Raw genomic sequence first — 20,539 nt, forward strand, 5'->3', positions numbered from 1 at the left:
AATCTCAGCAGCACCAAAGAGGATACACAGTAAACTTTTTCTCCTCCTCTCACGATCCCATGGGGAGGGGGTGGCACTCCCACCCGCCATCCAGTGTCACAGTGTCCTCAGGCCTCGGGCTCAGCTCCTACCATGAAGCCAACATGGTGCCAGGCCGGCTGGCTGGCAGGGTTGCCCTTACCCCTCACTGCCCCGAGCTTGGTATTCCAGTCCCCACTTCACAGATGAGTACACTGAGGCCAGGGGGGCAGGCCGGTCCAGAGACACAGAGCTAAGGATTAGTGTGAGCGTCTGACTTTGGGTCGCCCACCCTGGAAGGTGTCCCCAGCTCCCCCGTCTCCAGGGCCCATGCCAGGCCAGCACCTGTTTTGAGTTGTTGCCGGCTTTTGCTGCTTTTCCTTTTCTCTTAGTTTTCTCCTTGGTCTAACTCTATCTCCCTGGGACCTGGAGTGGGCCTCCCTGACCAGAGCTCTGCAAGGAGGGAGGGTTTCTTCTACCGTTGGAGGGAGCCAGGCTGCTAACTGGAATGGTCACCCGGTTCTTCTCAATCCAACTCAGGAAGGACAGGACCCCGCCCCCGCAGAAAGCGTCATCTGGGGAGCTCACGGCCGGCACCCTGGAGCTGGACAGGCTGCTCACGGTCCACCTCCACGTCTGCAAAGCTCTGCTGCAGGTGGCTAAGGGGTGGGGTGGGCAGGGCTTGCTGGGAAACTGGGTTGGGAGTCCTCTTTGCGAAGAACTGATCTTGATGGTGGGGGGGGGGGGGAGAGTACGGTGCAAGGAAGAGAGACCCCCCCAACCCTGAGGGCCAGTGAGACAGAGGAGGTTCCTCTGTGGAAGGTTCAGGCCTGGGTGAATAGCCACGTGGCTCTTACGCATCCCAAGTGCTGAACCAAAAGCAGTGGCCACGGCTCCTTCGGCTGCAGACGCCAGAACTCCAATCCAAGCTGGCTCAACCAGAAGGAACTTTCTGGCTCACAGAATTGAAAGGCCCAGGGGTAGGCTTCGGGCCCAGCTGGATCCAGGGTTTCAAATATCATCGTAACCGGGTCTCTCTTGGCTCTGCTTTCCTGCGTTGGCTGGCTTCACCTTCAGGCAGGCTAGCCCTTTCTGGTGGCAGAGGTCGCCCCGGGCAGTCACGGCCTGCATCCCACCATCCCTGCCACCTTGGGGAATCAGGAATCCCCGGATGACAGTCAGAGAGCTACTGTCGGGATAGAAAGGATGGGCAGGGGGGAGGTGGGAGCTGCAGTCATGATCGCTGACCTCAGGGGCCATGTTCTGTGCTAACCTGGAGCATCGTGGGCTGCTTTCCAGAAACTGGCCTCTCCTAATCTGTCGAGGATGGTCCAGGAGTGCCTTCTGCAAGAAGCTGCGCAGCAAAAGCAGGTTCTGGAGATGCTTTCTGTGCTTGATTTTGAGAAGGTCAGCAAGGCAACATCCATTGAAGAAAGTAAGTAACTGCCCACCACCCACGGGCTGCTCCTGTGAATGGCTTGAAACGATGGGCTTTGAAGCCCAGGGGAGCCTCGTCTTCCCTCCTGATGTCCAAAGTTACCTGGAGCCCAGGGGGGACATGTTGGGGTGGCGACTGGGCTGTGCTCTGACACTCAGTCTTACGTGCCACCTTGGAGTCGGCGGCACACACCCTTCTGTCAGCTGTGTGACTCTGGGCAAATGATTCACCTCTCTGGGCCTCAGCTTCCCCGTCCGTATAAAGGGGAGGCCACGGGAGAGTGTTCAGTGAGGTAATCCCCAGGCCACATTCGAGGCGCAGAGGGTGCACTCAAACATGAACAGTACCTGTGACCCCAGCCCTGCCTCTAACCCCCACGGAACCTCCCTGTGTCCATGAGGAGAGGCTAGAGGCAGTAGCTGTCCCCGCGCTGTGGGGGCTGCGGGGAGAGGCCCGGGGAAGGCAGTCACAGCTGATGCTGCTGGTCCTCGTGGGGCACAACTGGGAGGTGGGAAGGGAAGCTGCATGACGTCCGGTCACCCCTCGCCTCCCTGACCTCTCAGGCCTTAGAGCGGGAGGAAATCCTTGGGCCGCCTCCTTGCCGGCCCTTCCCCACCACCAGTGGGGTCCTGACCCGGGCTTTCAGTCGTTCCACAGGCCGCTCGGAGGAAGGGGTGCCTGAAGCTGTGGAGAGGGTGCACGGAGCCCGGCAGGGTCCTGTCCTGCCCCGCCACGACACTGCTGAACCAGCTCAAGAGAACGTTCCTGCACAGAGTCCGAGGGAAGTACCCGGGACAGCTGGAAATAGGTACCCCCCGCCCCCCACAAGCAACGCTGTGCTGAGTCCCCCCCCCGGGGCCTGGTTCTAGCCCTGCCTGCACCCCCATGTCTTCATGGCACCAAAGGGACGGCGTCTCTCAACCTGCCCCCGAGCCGCCTCCTCTCACGGGGGACGGGAAGGAGTTTGCGGACCCCTGAGGCCGCCGCCTTTAGCCAGTTGGCACATTTCTGCAGATGGACTGCGCAGCTTCCACCAGAACCTTAAAGGGTTCAGAAAGAACGTTTATGGGAAGGGAGGCAGGAGAACGGTGTCTTCCAATGTTGGCTGGACTCTTCCTCAGAACGCAGAGCATCTCCCCTGCAGGGGCTCTGGAACTCGGGCCGCCCTAACTGGCGCCTGGCTGCTACTCGGCCTGGCCCAGCCCAGGGCAGGGGAGGCACCCCAAGAACGCCTGACTCGGGGCCTGCAGACCCCAGCTACCGCACGCTCCTCCTGTCAGGCAGAGGGGGCCCAGGGAGGGGCACCGACCCCGCCGCGCCTGGCGGAGAAGCTCCGAGGGGCCTGGTCTCTCTCCTCATGGCCTTCTCCCATGTTTCGGCAGCGTGTAGGAGGCTCCTGGAGCAGGTGGTCAGCTGTGGCGGGCTGCTGCCCGGAGCCGGGCCTCCCGAGGAACAGACGGTCACCTGGTTCCAGTTCCACAGCTACCTTCAGAGGCAGAGCGTCTCTGACCTGGACAAGCATTTTGCCCAGCTCACCAAAGAAGGTAGGGGCTGGGAGGGTGCCGGCCTCCCAGCAAGGCGGTGAGAAGGGAGGGCCATCCGTCCGCGGAGCCCTCTGTCCTGGCTGCCTGCAAGCCCGTTTCTCAGAGCCACTGCGTCTTTCTCCTCCACCGGTTCTGCGGAGAGCCCATATTTAAGGAGATGGCACGGTCAGCCCACATAGGGGAGTAGCTCCCAGGGAAGGTTTTACAGAGCGCAGAGGTCAGAGCTGGATACGAGCGGGACGCGCGGCCAGCCAGTGTCCTTGAAGTAGGGGCTGAGGTGTTATGAATCTTCAGGGTGTATCTGATCCCTTGCTAGAAAGCCTTCCTAGAGGTTCCAGGAGGCCCCTGTGAAACCAATCCAGACTGAGCCTTGGTGATCACATGGGCCTGCGCTGGGCTCCTGGCAGCAGCCAAACGGACCTGCAGCCACACCGCCGACGGCAGCCAGAGGGACGCTGGCCCACTTGTGTCTTCCAGTTACACTCGTCGAGGAGCTGCAGTGTGCGGGGCAGGGCAAGACGGTCCGGAAGCTGCAGGGGAAGCGGCTGGGCCAGCTCCAGCCCCTGCCCCAGACACTAAGGGCCTGGGCGCTGCTCCAACTGGACGGGACTCCACGAGTGTGCAGGGCAGCTAGTGCTCGCCTGGCCGGCGCAGCCAAGAACAAGAACTTTCGGGAAAAGGTATGGCGTGAGGACGGGAGGCGGCAGCCCCCTGGCTACGTGTGTGTGAGTTGCGGGGAGGTCGGCTTTCTCTCTCAGAAAAAGACTCCAAAGGAGTGAGTGATGCTGTGAAGGGGGCGGCATTCGCTGCAAGATGTTCCGGTTTTTCAAAGATTTTGATTTTTTAAGTAATCTCTACACCCGATCTAACTTACAACCCCGAGATCAAGGGTCGCATGCTTTACCGACGGAGCTGGCCAGGTGCCCCGAGACGTTCTGCTTTAGGGATGCGCCAGTGGGTGAGCACAGCCCTTCTCCCGCCGTGGCCCTGGGCGACACCAGCCCTGCAGAGGGATCCGGGCTGGACTGGGCTGGGGCTGCCAGGCCACCACCCAAGGATCCCACAGAACCTCATGCCACCGCCTGACCACCTCGTTCCTCTTGGTGCTTCCGACACAACATATCCTACCCATTTGGTCTGAGATGTCGCTGGCGTGTAGAATGAAGGGGGCAAGACCGAGGCCTTCTGAAGGTCTCTTGGGCCACCCCATGGCCAGGTTGCATTCTCATGTGCTTCCTAATGAACCTGTGCCATTTTGGGAAGCCGGTGGCAGCTCTCTTCTGGCTGAGGTGGCCGAGGGGACGGGGCCATCACTGTGACTGGGAAAGGGGGCCGAAGGGAAGAGATGCTTTGTCCTCGGGACTCAGGCAGCAGCTCTGCTTTCGGCCTACGAGGCCGCCGCCCTCTACGCCCAGTTCTTCGGTTGGCCCCAGCCGGACATCTGGTTTCTCTGATGTCACATTTTAGCTCGATTTGGGAACTATTATTAGACAAAAAGAGCGTTCTTCATTTTGATTACCATCAGCCCAGGGACCAGTGTTTTTAGAGATAAACCAAATGCTGCAGCAGACACCCCGAGACTGGGTGCACGTGGCACAAAGATGAATAGATCAGGGCCCGATTCTTGTTTAGAGAAAGATAAGCAGGGCTCGACTTACGGCATCGGGAGGACTGGCCAGCCCCCCACTCACAGCAACCTCCTTCCCCAGGCTTTGCTTTTCTACACCAACGCTCTGACCGAGAACGATGCCAAACTCCAGCAGGCCGCATGTGTGGCACTAAAACACCTCAGGGTGAGTCTAACCTGTCCTCACCAGGGGCAGGGAGAAGCCCAAAGTTAGTTCATGTCAAAGTTATTCCACTGGGACCCCCCCCCAAAAAAAAATTACCGCCAGCAGAAAAAAAAAAACAAAACAAAAAAACAAAACCCAAAAAACAAAAAAACCTAAAGAACAAAAAACAGCCCCTGAAGAGCATGTGTCCGCCCCACCCGCAGAGGCCCCTCGACAGCAGTCAAGGAGTGTTTGCTCTGACTCTGCTTGAACAAGCAGGTGGCCCCAGGGACTCACTTCTGAGGCCTTGCACTCTATGTTGTAATATCCTCAATCAAACAATTTCTAAAAGCACCGTCAGCTCATTGTAGGAAAAAAAAAGGTGTAAAATACAGAAATGTAGAAGTTATCCATCATCCCAATAACTTAGCAGAAAGTACTGTTGGCATTTTGCTGTATTTCTTTTGTTTGTGGGTGTGGGGGAGCATTTAAAATTGTTGATCGTGCTAAATACAATTTAAAAGCAGTGAGTGAAACAGGAACTCAGTGGCAGGCTGGCAGCGCTTTCGAAGTCTCGATGAAGGAGCCGTCTTAAGTTAACGGACTCCCCCACTCTCATGTGGTAGAAAATTGAGGTTCATCATCCATTTTTTTTTATTATAAATAGTGTCATTATGGGCATCTTTGTGCAACAAGCCTTTAAAAAAATATATATGGAGTTCTGAATGATCTCCTTAGGCTGAACTCTCCGAAGCATGACTCCAGGCCAGAGAGTATGAAACTTTTGGAGCCTCTAGATATAGCTCAGCCACTTAGACTCACAAAAGCAGATGGGAGAGGATGTCCATCTTGCCTCCACCTCACCCGCATCTGGAACTCTCATTTTAGAAAAACCATTGCCAATCTGCTGGATGAAAACTAGATTAAACTCACTCACCCCATTCATTCTGGAAAGAACCATAGAGAAATTCTAAGAGGACCACCTGGTTATAATCAACCAACCAGTAAGGGGATAGGGGTGGGTGCCCTGTGGAGGAGGCTGAAGGCGCTCTGGTCCTTGGCCCTGGAGGAGAGGACCAGGGTCGGCTGTGCCCAAACCTGGGCTCTGACTGATGCTCTCAGTCTGACCAGGAGGGGACGGTCAGGAGAGCAGGGAGGAGGTAGGAAGGTCCCAAGGGAAGCAGGTCTTCCCATTTTCAAGACAGGCCTTCTAGAAGGTATCCATAAAGCTCTGCCAATGGCCTGGCTCACCGACAGGTGTCACGATGGAAAAGGTCAGGCACTTCCAATGGCACTCCTGATGAACTTGAGGCCACAAAAGAAACCTGTAAGCCTTCAGAAAAGGAAGGGGCTGAGGCCCTGAGGTCCATGCCAGGGCTGGTGTCTTGCAGAGCTTATAAAAGTAGATTCCACCTGCTACTTAAAATGTTCCCTAATGGATCCTCCCCTCCCCCCCCAACAGGGCATCGAAAGCATCGATCAGATCGCCAGCCTGTGCCAGTCTGACCTGGAGGCTGTGAGGACAACAGCCCGGGAGGCCACACTGTCGTTCGGTAAAGTACAGCATCGAACGCCGGGTGCAGTGCAGTGGGGTGCCCCGAGGACCTCCGGCAGGTGGTGCCAGAAAGGCCACGGCCAGCACACGGGCTGGGCACTGTTAGTGACCCATTTAACCACATTGGGCCAAGACAGGTCTCCTTCATGGTTGAGGTGGCAAGAAGTGCTATTTTCCCTCTTAAGCTTCAGTTTATGATCCTGGGGAACGAACACCAGATGCAAGGCAGGGATACAGTTCAGCAGATTCTGTCTTGAATGTAGCAGCGAGGCACTGGGTCCATGTGAGGGGCCGGCAGGAGCTCCCCCAATGCTCCCCGCCTCTGCCCCTTACAGCAGCACCCCAGACCCAGGCGTCAGCACTAAGGCCATCTTGGCTCCCCAGAGCAGGCACACCGAGGCGGGGGACAATCCAGTGACAGATCACCTTCATATTTCAGGTGAGAAAGGACGCTTAGCTTTTGAGAAGATGGACAAACTCTACTTGGAACAAAGAGAAGAGGCCTTTTGCCAGGAAGCAGATGTTGAAATCACGATATTTTAAGCCTCAGCCGATGAGTTCCAATGTGGCACCTCTGTCTTCGCTCTGCCCCGCCCTGACACAGGGGCTGAGTTTGGGGTGGGGGAATGCTCTGTGCCGCCCCAAGTGTGAGCTGGCCCGAGCTGCTCCGTCTCCAGACCAGTTACAAAGGCCAGGGGCACAGATAAGGCCTTTCGTACCAGAGCAGAAGGGGCTGCACAGCACTGAGGGCTGTAGGACTTCAATCACACGGTCAGCTTTTGCTTCTGAGAATCGGCCCTTCCCCAGCCAGCTGCACTACCCAGGGGCCACGGCCAGGCAGGACGAGGCCTGCAGCGAAAAGCTCCAAGAGGAACGCGCGGCACTTGGGGTCTCCCTGTGGGTTCTGGTTCCGTAAGGACTGGGAGTGAACTGGCAAGCGGGCTGACTGCTCTTGCTGAGGAGGACGCCGTGGGTCATGTCGGCAGCAGCAAGCTGTCCCCTCGGCAAGCTGGGGACGGTGGGAAGGCACGCAGCCAGGGCTTCACGATTCGCGCTCTTAACCCGAGCTGTAGCCCAAATGCCACCGCGGAGCCTGCTGACCACGGACCTTATTCCCCCCGCCGAGAAACCCTGCGTGTCATGTCAGGAAGAGCGTTCACTCTGACCTCACTCATCAACGTGGAATGAAGCTTCTGAAGCAAGTCAACATAAGGCCTACTAAATAAACTGCTTCGGAAGTCATAAGCTGGTTTGAAAAAAGATTTCACTGAAGAACATGTTTAAAGAAAGAAAATTCATTTCCTATTTAAATCTATTAAAAAACCTCCAACACGCCCCAAACTGTTTTTGTGTGGAGCTGTACAGAAACAGCCTGGGGTATGAATGCGACACCTGACAAAGGCACTGGGGACTCTGTGACTGAAACCTTCTCGTGTAAACTTCCTGTATATATTCTGTGCTTTTCGGTTGAACTTAGTATTTATTTGCCTTGTCCCTAAGTTCGATTTTCTGAAATTTCGATTAAAACGATTTTTATGGGTGTTTCCCTTTACCTGAAAAAAGTAGAGAGCAGTGGTTGTATCCCCAAGCCTCCCGGGGAGGGACAGAGCGGCCCCTCCCGGCCCGAAGGCGGGCTCCCCGACACGCGGCTCTAACGGAGGGCGGCCCCGCCACCTCAGTGCCCTTGGCACTCCCCGTGCTGGCAGAAGGCCCCCCGAGTGCCCACTCCTACAGATACCAAGCAGCACGGCCCCTCCTTGTCTAGCCCTTGGCCTCATCTGATTTCGGCACCGAAGTTCCGAGTTCAGCGATTTTTTTTCCCCCACGCTGGCATTCCACCTCTTCGTGAAAGCTTAGATGCCATTTTTGTCTCTGAAACCAAGACCGAAGAAGTGACAGTGGGTGTAACACCACCGTCCCGTGGCCACATGACCACAGCCCATGTTTACTCCCCAGTTCCGTGGATCCTGCCAGGAGGCCCAGCGGCCAGTCATACAACCCTGGAGGATATAAGGGAATTTTTTGTACTATTTTTGCAACATTTTATAAATCTGAAATTATTTCAGAGCAAAAAGTCAACCGATCACTTTAGAGAAGATTAACGGCGTACAAGGAAGGAAGACTAGGTGACTTTTTTTTATCCCGTCATTTCTCTGTCCAGCGTGGCTCGACAGAGGTACTGAGAAGTGGTGACCGTGGGTCTCATGGGCAGCCGGCTAGGGACACATTCTGAGCAGTCCTCTGAGCAACTTGAGGGGGTTTGCTAAGGCCGCCCAGGGCCCTGGACATTCAGCAGGTGGGTTCTGTCGTCGTCCAAGAAGCTGGGTTGAGGCCGGAAGTGTCAGTAAACTCACCGGGAAGGGAACGGTCCCCCAGCTCAAAGGCAAGCACAACCCCGGGAGGCCGCAGTAACTCTTGGCCACCTGACCGACAGCACCTGCTTCTTGGTGGCGGCGGCGGCGGCGGCAAGAAACAGGAGGTACCCGTCCTTTAGGCCCATTGAACAAAGGCATGGGAGGCACCCCAAGTCCATGTTCTTTAGAAAAAAAATTTTATTGTTGCAACTAAAATGCAAACCCATCATGTATATGGCAAGTTGGAGATCTGTACAGTTTGACAGTTCTGTGAGGTCACAGAAGACCCTGAGACGCGCCCCCCACCCCCCATCATGCATCCATGTAGACACACACCTGAAAAGGTATTCTACCAAAACACCTCACTTTTTTTGTGTGTTTTTATTTTTGTAAAAATGGTTTATTCCATGGCCATTGTAAAAAATAATGACCTGATGAGTAAATATTGGCTTAAGGCATATAGCAGAGCAGCTCGCTACTTCTCTAACATACGTGTAACAAGATGGACGGCCATCTGTGTTCCAAGGATACGAGGTTAAGCCAGTATATCCATTTGAAATGCTACTATATGTACACACCCAAACTACTACATACATATACAGGACTTCAAAAAACAAACAAACAAGCCCAACTCAAAAATGCTTACAGCCTGGCACCTCAGCCTCATCCACACCTCACCACGGCTCTGCGGAGCGATGCCTCGAACGTTCCCACCACAGAACTTCTCTGCACGGGCTTCTAACACGTGAAAGGCAAAATGTGAAAATGCTGGCAAAAGAGCAGCTCGTGAGCTACAGCTGCCTTGTTTTTTGTTTTTTCTTGTTAAAAAAGCCACTTAATGTGGAGGTCTCAAGTTCCCTTGCAGGAAGAGTCGTGAGCACCATCAGTCCCCAGGATTCAAGGGCGGGGGCAGACGTGGCTCTCAGCAAGGCCCCCGGAACGGGACGACGGCAGGCGGACTCCGAGGGACTGTCACCCAGATTGCTTCAGGACGTGTGGTTTCCAACAGTTGCCTTGGTTCCAAATCACCGTCTGCTTGAGAGGAGCGTGAACTTCTGAACGTGGAGGCTGATCCCCAAGGTGTTGGGTGGGTGGGTGGGGAACCCTGCTTGCCTAAATGTCCAGAGCGTGAGGTGTGACTGCGGCTTCCCATACCCTTGGAATGTCTGAGTTACAGTGCGACCCGGCTAGACAAGGCCAGGCCGGGTCTCACCAGGAAGTCACCAGAGTGTCATGCCAGGAATTCGGCAAATATCTCTTACTGGAAAACATCACTCCATTGCTGAATGGCGATGATTTTAGCAAGTCTTAGGAACCACAGCCATGGAATGATCAGATCATGCAAAGGTAGACTGGACTTGTACATGGGGCACATTAATAAGCAGAGAGCGAAGTATTTCAAGCACGTGGTATTTGATGGGGACACAAGACGACCGTACATGCATTCTAATACACACAGGGAAAGCAGTGATTGAGAACAAGGTTCTAGCAGATAACCGGGAGGGGGTAACTGGGACAAAGTAATCTCACGTCATGTATCTTAAATATCCAAATGTTCAGTATATATCATTCCATGTTCTATAAACATATGCCAAACCTCTGCTCACCTTACCCACAATGTCACGAAATAACGACTGCTTACAACCGTCCTCCTTCCTAGTACTGGTCTGACGCAGCAGGCTCATGGCAAAGTCTTACGTTCCCAGCACTACCTGAGGGTTTATTATTGTACTTTTTGATAAAGCCCTTGATGCAAGGCTGACATCAAAAATTTTAATACATTATTGGTTTAAGAAAATGCTAGTGCACTATGGATGCCTTTGGGGAAAACAACAAGAACAAAAAAATAAACATGGAGCGGAGAGGCTCACCGCACAGTCTCCGCGGAGGCCCAGGGGGCGGACACCGTGTGCTGCCCACCGGGATGTGCTGGGCCGCACCAAGAGGGAGCGTGCAGCAGGGCGAGCCTCGCGACTTGCGCAGGCCACCAGCACCGGACTCTCCTTTGCTCTCCTCAAAAAATGGGTCCTGGATTTGGTACGCGAAGAAAGGGAGGGGCAACAAAGTCAAAAGGAGTAACAACCAACAGCCCAGGGCGGGTGGTTTTAGTGCAGAACAAACGTCCGTCCAGGTCACAGCTGGCTACGCTGTCCTCGGCCCCCCCCACCCTCCCCTACCACGATATGCCTGCTAGGCAGTCAGTGGGGTGGGTCAGACTACGTGCTGCTGCTGAACAGGAACTGGAATGAAACCAAACATTTTCAGATGAGCCCAGCCCCCCCACCGCAGAGCCGCAGACTCACGCACTAGCCCGACCCCCCCCATTCCGGCCCCCAGCCCCTCCAGCCTCCAGCGAAGGGGGTTTCCTTTCTCTTTTACAAGAGTCCCCCTCCCCAAAAATCACCCCGAAGGAAAATCTTGTTTACATGTTGTTAAACCATCTGATATACTCAAAGATGGTCGCTTGGAAAGAGAGAAAATATTTAAAAATTTTTAAGAAGTCCTGTGAGGTGATTTCCATGACCAGAGTTTTGAGGCTAATCCTCCCTCTTCCCCTCACTTTAACAGCAACACACTTCTCACGTGTGGATTTCTACTGAAACAGCATTTATATTCCGAAGAAAGTGGAAATTGTTCCTTCTGGACCTCAATGGCAGGGTGAGAAGCTGGTGGCCACCCTGCCGTGACCTCGGACCCCGAGGCAGGGGCCTTGAGGAACCCCATTTGTGGAGGTGGGGGGATGAGGGCGGGGCCTGACCCAGAGAGCCGGAAGGAGAAGGGGCCGATGGAGAAATGAGCAATGGGAAACCGGTGGGGACACCCTGAGCAAAAGCAGAAGCCGGGCTTTGTTTTCTAGAGCTGGCCTTTTGTTGTTTCTCTTCTAAAAACGGGAAAGCTCACAGGCACCGTCCAAGCTCAGTGTGCGCACAGCAGAGGAAGCGACTGAGCAAGACCGCGCCCTAAACCCTTAAACCCTCTTCTCCAAAGGAGTTTACATTCGTAAAAGCATGGGAATCTTTCCCTGGGAAATCAAATATAAACTGTGTATCTGGTGACACCACCTAAGGGTACAAGAAAGTTTCATAAGTGCCTAGTCTTTTTTTTCCAGAAATAATAAAAGCTGCTTTTTATAAAGGTTAAAAACAACAATGTGTTGTAATTCTATTATTTTTTTTCAAAAACAAATAACAATAACAAAAAAAAAAAGAGAGATAGAGAGAGAGAGATACATATTTGGCATTTTCTCTACTTACTCCTGAATAGGTTAAGGCCCTGAGATTAGACTCTCGTATAGTCTTGGGACCACAGGGCTCCTTAAAACCCCAGTGCATCAATCCTCAATTCTCTCTTGTTAGCCCTTCACAGTTCCAGACTTTAAAAACCTTTGCTCTGTTTCTTCTGAGACTGGCTCAGATCCTTCCACAGCACTGAACGCTAACGCCGGGCTGTCGGCCAGTGCTTTCTGTACACGCGGTCTTGCCAGCACGTCCGTCAGTGAAAACATACCCTGTAGCAGAGGTACGCGCCGGCCGTGAGGACCGTGGCCATGCACATGTTGACCAGGAAGGGCTTCCAGGGAGTCAGCGCCTGGTCCTGCTCCTCCTTGGGTGGCGAAGGCTCCCCCTGGGCAGGACCTGCCCCCACAGCCCGCCTTCTGACTTCAGTGTCTGGACTCGTGCTGAGGGAGGAGAGGGACAGAGATGGGTTACTCATTCTGGGGAAAACGACGGCGAGGACGCTACTACTATGGTTGGAATTCCAGGAAAAAATGAGCCACATGTAAACAGACCTTGGCAGTACGGACACTGACATGGAGCCCATTTGTCAGACCGCCCCCCGCCCCAAGACCCAGGAGGCCCCCACAGCCAGGGTATGGTTCTGGAGACTCTCGTGGACGCCCTGGTGATGGAGGGTCGGTAAGACTCCGCTGAGAAATACAGGCACTGGGGTAAAGATAGGTGCTAATTTGCCCTGGTGTTTGCTTGGAGAATGTTCCCCTTCAGATCAGGGAAGGCAATGGCGTGGCCCACATGCCACCACTCCCTCCCCGGGCCCCCTACACAGGAGCCTTTGCTGCTGCTGACGGGAGGACATCACGCATTCCGTCTGTCCCTCAGCCCGCCCTGTCCCAGGCTCGAGGCCCCAGCATCAATCCGATCCCGCCAGCAGGGCCGTTTCTCAGGCCTCCTGCGTACAGTAGACTGGCTGCCCTCCTGGTGGCGGGCCAGAGCACCCCCGCGGGGACCATGTGCACTGTGTTCTCACTCCAGGCCTGTCTCAGGAGGCCGAGGCCCTTGCTCTCCCCGCCACCTCCCCCAGGCCTTTCCCTCTCCCCCTTGCCCTTGCCTCCCTCAGAGGCCCTGACCACAGGATGTCCTGCTTCTCCTATGCAGCTCCACAGCCTTCCTAGGCCAGCAGCACCTTGTGTGGTGGGCAGGACCACCCTGAGGCACCCCCCCACCCCCCGGGAGGCAGGAGGAAGCGGCACAAAGCACCTGCTTTTTGGCAGCCCGCCATGAGGCCCAGGCTACAGGGCTGAGGCCCGCATGCATGTGGGCCCCCACTGGTGTCCAGAGGTGCAACTCCACTGTTTCCTGGAACTCTCTGGCTTTTAGCTTCCCCGATCCACACTCCCCTCCTCGCCACCTTCGCACACACACTGAAAAGCACCCCTCTCTCCACCGCAGTCTTAGCGAATACAGAATAGAACACATGACGGACTGGACACCAGTCACGTACCAGCTCTCACCTCTCTCACCCTCAACTCTTGGCAGGCCCTCAGATGGAGCACGCTGGCTAGCCCTGCGAACATCACCAGAGGCCCTGGGAAGCTAGGCGCGTCTCCCTGGGGGACTGTCACTGAGCTACTGCTGAGCACGTCACCTGGCATGTGCTCTGGGAGGCCCCACTGGACAAGTCGCTCTCAAGCCCTAGAGCCAGATGTGATGTTGCTGTGATAGGGACCCAGCTGCATGAAGGACCCTGGTGACTTAAGTGCATGGGTCAGGACTGGGGCCTGGCACTCAGCATTTGGCAAGGTGCCCAGGTAAGCTTCTGATGATCAGTGTAGCCAGAGGACCACTCAGGCACTCACCATGTATAACCTGCTTTCTTGAGTATTACAATCTCACTGTCTAGCCACATTAATGCATTCCCGATCCTGTCCTTTAACAGCTCCAAAATATCCCAAGGTAGGAAGAAAGCATGATTTACCTAATCCCTAGATATATAACCGGCTCATCTCTAATTTTTCACCATTCCAAATGACGCTTCAATGAATACCTCTACCTACAGATCTCTTTGGACACCCGTTTGCAAACTGTTGCAAACCAAATTTCTAGATGTGTACAAATGCTGGGTCAAAGCATGCACTCATCCAGAAGGCAGGAACCAAGGGCACTGTCTCCTCAGGCTTAAGCTCAGGCTCACTCCCATTCATTCTTCATGCTTTCACACCTCATGCAGGCAGCCTTCCTTGAGCACCCTGGGAAGGCAGAGTATCTCTTCTCAAAGGCTGACCACCACAGTGTGCACTTCCATCTCCTTATTGTCCACAGGCTCCCATCCATAATCCACTGTCCCTGTCCCAACAAGATGGTCTAGAATGCAGACCAGAGGCCATGTTCTAGTGAACTCAGTATTTCACATGCGCCAGTATGTGCTCAATAATCTTTGCCATGCATTAAGTTAATCAAGACTACACGAAAAGGTTAAATTCCCAGAAGTACCATTCTAGGGGCTGAAAGTACACGGTCTAACCTGGATAGCACATTTCAGGACTGGCTGGAAGCCAGGGGCAGGGCATAGTCATCTCTCGGCGGGACTCGGTTACATGAATCCCTGATTCCAACGGGCACCACAAGGTGGTGCTAGAACCCCACTGAAGTAGGTCCCTTGGGGGGGGAGGGCAAGCTGTGGCCGCCTCAGATGCCCCTGGCTGTAGGAGGAGTGGTGATGGCCCAGGAGTCCCATTCCCCAAAGACAGAGGCAATGCTTGCCAAGAGGAGGCTGTGTCCTCAGGGTTTCAGTATTAACGTGTTTCTGAATCAGAAGGTCAGTCCCCCTCACCACCAAGCCAGGCCCCCCTGGCCTTACCTTTCCATGCCGCAAGGGACATTTAAGGGGGTTCTGGTTTCTTCCTTGATGGAGCAGGCTTCTTTATCCTCCCCGGTTTCGTCCTTTACCCACTGGTGGTTGGGGAAGAATTCCTTGCACTTCCCATTATGTGGCTCCAGGATTCGTTTGGGGGGCCGGGGAGGAGGGGGGACGTGTTCGGGTGGGGGCTCCAGGTCCTCATGGGAGAGCTCCTTCCATTGCTCCTAGGGAAAGCAGCAAGAGAAAGTCCCCTTAGTACTCACAGTGGGCTGATCTGTCAGGAAATCTGCTCCCCTTTAAAGTGAGTAGAGGTGAGGGGCTCTCTCTGCTTCCTGAGGCTACAGACGCGTATACTTGGAGGATGAAATCTTTTGAAAATCAAGTCTATTCTCCCTATCAATGTTCTCTACATTAGCACATCCAAGGCAGAAACTGGATCACAACTTTCTAGCTATTTAGTCATGAAGGATAGCTATTTCTTCTGACACATGACAGACTATTTGAACTTTTACAACTGACCGCCTCCTTCTTCAGAGACAAAAATTCAAAATCAACACACTTGGATGCAAGCAGAAGCAAGGCTTACCTGCACTGAAGAGTCTCCCATGATGAATTTGGCACCTTCGATCACAGCTAGGTAAGAGAAACGGAGCTGGTCTGCTGTCTGGATCAGTCCCATCCGAAACTTCCTCATTTCTAACAGAACTTTCTTGATGTCGACAGAAGAAGGGTCTTTCCTCTTGTCCATCTGAAAGCCAGAGAGGAGACACCATTCAGCCAGCCCCAACTCCCAAGTACAATGTGATTTTTAATGTTCTGGAAGAGTCCTCCAGTTTCTACTAGGGAAAAATCACAGTGGGGAGGCAGAACTCTAGCAAATGTGTGAAAATGCAGCAAAATCGGGACCACTAGAGCACAGGGGAAAGAGTAAGAGAAAGGAACTCTTTGGGTCTTCCTGATTCCACATTCCACTTAAGAACATCCCTCTGAACAAAGCTACTTAGCTTACAGCTACTTTCACAGGAGGAAAAGTATTAAAAATGGAAGATCCTGGCTAATTTACTGCAGAGACAATGACAGAGAAGCTGGGGGCAGGCCATGGGTGGGGGGGGGTGCTAAAATGGGCTCCCTTCTCCTCCCGGGGCCTCCTTACCAGCAAGAGGCAGGTGTCAGCCAGACAGAAGGTCCCCGACCTGCCGATGCCCGCACTGCAGTGCACCACGACAGGGCCGTGCTCCGTGCTCAGTGACCCTGACTCACGAACTTTAAAAAGAAAGTTTAGGAATGAAGCTGGCGATTCAGGGACTCCAAAGTCAGGCCACGTGGTATAGTGGAAATGTAAGATCTCTCGAGTTTCTTGAGACTGAAAGAAAGAAAGAAAAAAAACCCCAACAACTCATGATGATTCTAAGAGAATCATCTGTACAGAAATCACTGCTTCCAAGTAAGCACCAAGTGTACCCCCCGCCCCCCACCCCGCAACTAACTCGAAGAACAGCTTCCCTTCTCAGACTTCTTTCCGTCTGCTCACCCAGCCAAGAAATACCAAGCACTGGGGTGCCCGACACTGGACCCGGAGGCTGCTCCCGCCTTGACTTCCCTTCCTTTAGCATGGAAACGTTCTCGCCCGCATCTCTCCTCCGGTGCCCCATCCCCTCTGCTGTCTTCATGGTTACAAGTGATTTCTCCCCATCCCACAAGTCACAATGACGCTGCGTGGCCGCCCACGGCAATCCTGTCCTAAAGCACCGTAAGGTTTCCCATGGAAGAGTAAAACACGTAACTGCATGCGTGTGGCACCAGCTCTGGGTAACTCGGGGCTTTACAAGACTATCTGGAAGTCTCAGAGGATTGTCATTGCAGAGAAAAAACCAACTCAGTCTCCAAAGACTGGCAGCTGTCAGGTGCGGCTCGATAGGCAGCTGAAGAGGCGGGCGTCAACGCCAGCCCCGCCGGCCCCGCGGCGTCCCAGCGCTGGGGACTCAGCAGCTCGCTGAATTCGCACATCGACCCCTCAAGGCCTGTATTCCCATATTCCCATTTTCTTGACTAGGAAACTGAGGCTCGGAGGCCAACCCTCCATGAAGTGAGGAAACAGGAGTTAAAATCTAAGTTTGCTTGACTCCAGAGCCCCTGTTCAGAGCCTGCTGCAGAAACTTCTGAAACGAGGGCCCTGGCCCTTGTCCCCAACTGCTTCTCCCTCTGGCCCCGTCTGCTCCCAGTGGAACAGAATGAAGAATGGCCTCCGGTGCCATTTCCAGCTCTGCTCCTTCCTCTGAACCTATGAAGAGTCCAGAGGCCTGCTAACCAACAATGCCTCCCTTCACTTAGCAAAATGTCCACAACGTGCCTACCACGTGCCAGCCAACGTGCCTGGCAGCATAAGGTAAAGACACTGCCCTTGCCCTCCCAGAGCTTATAGCTTTAGTTCTAACAACCTCCCTGGGCCCAGGGTGATGAAAACTTGTGAAAGAGCCTACGATAAACACCAAAGACTTAACATCAGCAAAGAATACACGTACGGAACCCTGCACCAGCTCTGACACACGGGTACCCTTCTGCAGAACTGGAAGAATCTGCAGATGACATTAGGATCATTTATAGAACCACCCAGAGCAATGCCATTTCTTCCTCCCTAGAAAATGGTCTCCTTGTATGGCTTAAAATGAGAGATGCCCTTTCTCTTTTTCAGGGAAAGAAAAACACTTAAAAATAGATTTTTAAAATGGAGTAAGAAGAAAATATACCAAAAGCAAGTTCCTTCTTTAATCATTAAAAAGGTGTAGATCATCTCCTGTTGACACCCTCCCTCACAGCTGCCCACCTCTTTCTCAAGGAATTCGTTCTAAATCTCTGCTTGAAGAGAGACACCTCTGAGAAAAGAATTTTTAAGAACACAGTCTGTTAGAGCAAACAGACCTTCCCAACACCAAAACCTCCACGCTGCTGCAGGGGCTCCGCCATGCAAACAGCATGAACCCCTTCTGCTCCGTCTGAATTCCATTTCCCCTCAACAAGCGGGAGAGATTTTCTTAAAGTTTACCAGAAGTCCCTCTTAATGTCTGGCTTGAAAATTTTAAAAAGCATGAAAAAGAACGTCTATGACATAATCCTCCAGGCACATTCCACCATGCGGCCAACATTATTCCTGAAAATCCTCCGTCAAGCCCCGCCATAAATCACAGCCTCGGAGGCCGGGTGTGGGGCTGCCGCGGGCTCGGGCTGCAGAGCGCTCGCACGGAGAAGAGTCGGCGCGGGCTCAGCTGCACCGCTACATTCCACAGAAAGCCACGCAAAGCCACGCAAAGCCACGCGACTTACTTTCCTCTGCGTCGTGGTAACCGGCGCTAAGTTCTAGATCTTACTTCAGTCAGGAATTCAACAACAGGAGTCACGTGGACTGGAAAGCAGTCAGCTGAAAACTAACACGTGAGCAGAACTCAGGGGCAGCCCCCCAGCAAGCCCCCACCCAAGTCTGCACTGCTCCCGCCGTCCCTCCAGTCTGGGTGGGGACTGCCCTGGATAATCCGGTCACTTCAACCCCACAGAACCTGCTAACCCTTCCCAGCACGTGCTCTGAGCCTGGTGTTGCTCTAACATTTCGCTGTATTCCTTCTGAACCCTTACAAAAGCCCCATCTGAAAGCAGAGGAAACTGAGACGCGGTGAGATGTGATGCCCCTCCCCAAAGTCTGACAGTCTGACACGGTGGGGCCAGGAATCCAGCCCAGGGAGTGGGCCGGAAGGGAGTGGCGACCACCACGGCCAACGCCGTCCCCAGGAGCTGCCGGGAGCTCCCTCCTGCTGCTGCCGGCCCTGGCACAGGGTCCTCTGGGCGATGGCTCCTGGTCAATTATTTCGAATCCCCAAGGGCAGGGTCTTCCGTGGTACTGCTTCTTAGAGCACTGTGCCTTGACCTGTTCCAAGACCATCTTCCAATGAGAGCTAGCAGCTGGTGTTAGAAGTTCTTCCCATGACAAGTAAGCCCAAGACCTCACTCAGAAAACGTATACAGACCATGACCTTGGGAGTCAGTCCCAGAAGGGCCCTTCTGCCCTCACTTCAAGCTAGAGAGACCGTGGACAAGAAAAGAGGCAGCGGCTGCTATGTAACCTGCGGCCACCACTTCAGTCCCTCTGTAGTTGCGAAGACAGGAACAGAGCGAAGTTTTAGGTGAGAAAGTCCCTTTTCCCTAGAAACCGTGATGAACCAGTGTTACAGTTCAGGAAGGGAGTTCTGTGGAGGAGGGAACTGAGGACACCCCCGGACACCGCGCCCCGCCCCGGCCCCGAGCTCCCCTGGTATATAAGTGGGTAAGCTCTGCCTTCCACAGGGCTAAGACCACATCTTGCTCAGAGTGTACAAAACTCAGAAAAACTGGCTTTAGGTAATATCACCCAAGTAGAAAGACCTCTCAAGCAGCGGCCGTGGGAAGGACGAAGTACATGTCATACTCACTGTAAGGTTTTCCAATTCTAGCTGCCGTACTGTGTAATACGACTTAATATCTTCAGAGATCAAGGTTAATTTCAAATTTGTGTCTTCAAAGATCATTTCTTTTTCTTCTTTTTGTGGCCAGTACTGCGCACATTTTAACTAGGAGAGAAAATGATGAATTATCATAAGCAAAGGACTGTTTTCCCCACGAAGAGAGGAATGGAGTACCTTCCATGAGCTTCAGGACAATCCAAAGGAAAACCAGGCGCTTTCTGACCTTGGAAGTCACCATCAGCATAACCTACCTGCCTCTTGGGGAGATGGGGGGAGGGGGTTAAGACCCAGGGCTAGTTGGGCAGAGAGGGCTCAGACCTCCAAACATAGCTGTTCCCTGGTGCTCCCCACACAAGGAGGTGCTTCAGGGGTCTGGCCCTTCTGGACCATCTACGAGGTGAAGCCAGACTGTACCAAAGCTTTAGTCTCTCACAGACTACTTTGTGTAGCCATTTCAAAGATTACCAAGAACCGGATCAGTGCTGTTGGCACAATACAGACCCCTAACCCCAGGGGAACAGAACCCAGTCTAGAAGAGACTGTGGGACACTATGAACAGGCTGAAGGGCTGTAACTGAATGTTTAGAGAAGGCGTGGAGAGGGGCTCCTCCAAGGCTTGGGGTCACCTGCTGCCCCATCCCACCCTTTCATTCTGGTTTGGCTCAGTCCCAAAAAATCCTTTTGATTTTCTAGTTTAATGACTTCAGGAACTATTTGATGGTCTTCATTTAAATACAGCTCATTAACTTTTTCTTCAAAGCAAGCAAACTCCCAAAGATTTGGTTTCACTTAGAGTTTAAGAAAGAAAATTTGACTCAAATTTAGTGGCATACTTTGAGTCAAGTTTCTATACCAGACCTTTCTGTTTGATGATGAACATTTTGGACCAAAACAGCAGGTAGATGGGGGCTAAGCTGTAAGGTCTACGAGCCAGAGGGTCAATGTGCCTAGACAGAGGGAACCCCAAAGACATTATGATTTCCATCACATGAAATTATCAAACTAGCTCTTTGGGAACTGGTATAAATTCAAGCCCACTGCAACTGAACACGCACTGGCCCACCAGCACCCCCTCTGAGGCACAGGACAAGCCGCCTGAAATGCCACAGTAGGTGGAGGGAGCCCCTCCAGGCCCAGCCAGCCTCTGTCTGTTAGAAGAGACTGTTGGCGCAGATCAGTGACAAGGGGGCGTAACGGCAGTAAATGCTATGGATGTGCTGTGGGAATCCAGAAGAGGCAAAGGTTCCAGGCCGGCTGAGGTTACAGGCAAGC

General features: G+C 53.5%; 2 protein-coding genes across 4 annotated transcripts in view; one reads left to right on the forward strand and one right to left on the reverse strand.

The window, feature by feature from the left end:
* RIPOR3 (RIPOR family member 3) overlaps window positions 1-8,346 on the forward strand; it is a 29,350-nt gene extending 21,004 nt beyond the window's left edge. Inside the window, exons 14-21 of the mRNA XM_032387775.1 lie at window positions 559-673; window positions 1,318-1,453; window positions 2,103-2,264; window positions 2,839-3,000; window positions 3,478-3,680; window positions 4,710-4,793; window positions 6,235-6,325; window positions 6,767-8,346. Of these exons, the coding sequence (XP_032243666.1) occupies window positions 559-673; window positions 1,318-1,453; window positions 2,103-2,264; window positions 2,839-3,000; window positions 3,478-3,680; window positions 4,710-4,793; window positions 6,235-6,325; window positions 6,767-6,870 (1,057 nt within the window). The 3' untranslated portion in view covers window positions 6,871-8,346. The remainder of the gene's footprint in view (window positions 1-558; window positions 674-1,317; window positions 1,454-2,102; window positions 2,265-2,838; window positions 3,001-3,477; window positions 3,681-4,709; window positions 4,794-6,234; window positions 6,326-6,766) is intronic.
* A 156-nt stretch (window positions 8,347-8,502) lies between these two features.
* Window positions 8,503-20,539, reverse strand: part of PTPN1 (protein tyrosine phosphatase non-receptor type 1) — a 66,042-nt gene continuing 54,005 nt past the window's right edge. For 2 of the 3 annotated variants that reach the window (XM_032387518.1, XM_032387517.1), the window contains 5 exons: window positions 19,235-19,372; window positions 15,931-16,140; window positions 15,364-15,525; window positions 14,778-15,001; window positions 8,503-12,360 (listed from right to left, as the gene is read on the reverse strand). In XM_032387518.1, coding sequence (XP_032243409.1) covers window positions 12,174-12,360; window positions 14,778-15,001; window positions 15,364-15,525; window positions 15,931-16,140; window positions 19,235-19,372 — 921 coding nt within the window. In that variant the 3' untranslated portion in view covers window positions 8,503-12,173. The remainder of the gene's footprint in view (window positions 12,361-14,777; window positions 15,002-15,363; window positions 15,526-15,930; window positions 16,141-19,234; window positions 19,373-20,539) is intronic. The other variant, XM_032387516.1, reaches the window with a different exon arrangement.

This window comes from Phoca vitulina, unplaced genomic scaffold (genome assembly GCF_004348235.1).
Source record: "Phoca vitulina isolate PV1807 unplaced genomic scaffold, GSC_HSeal_1.0 scaffold50, whole genome shotgun sequence".
NCBI lineage: Eukaryota > Metazoa > Chordata > Mammalia > Carnivora > Phocidae > Phoca > Phoca vitulina.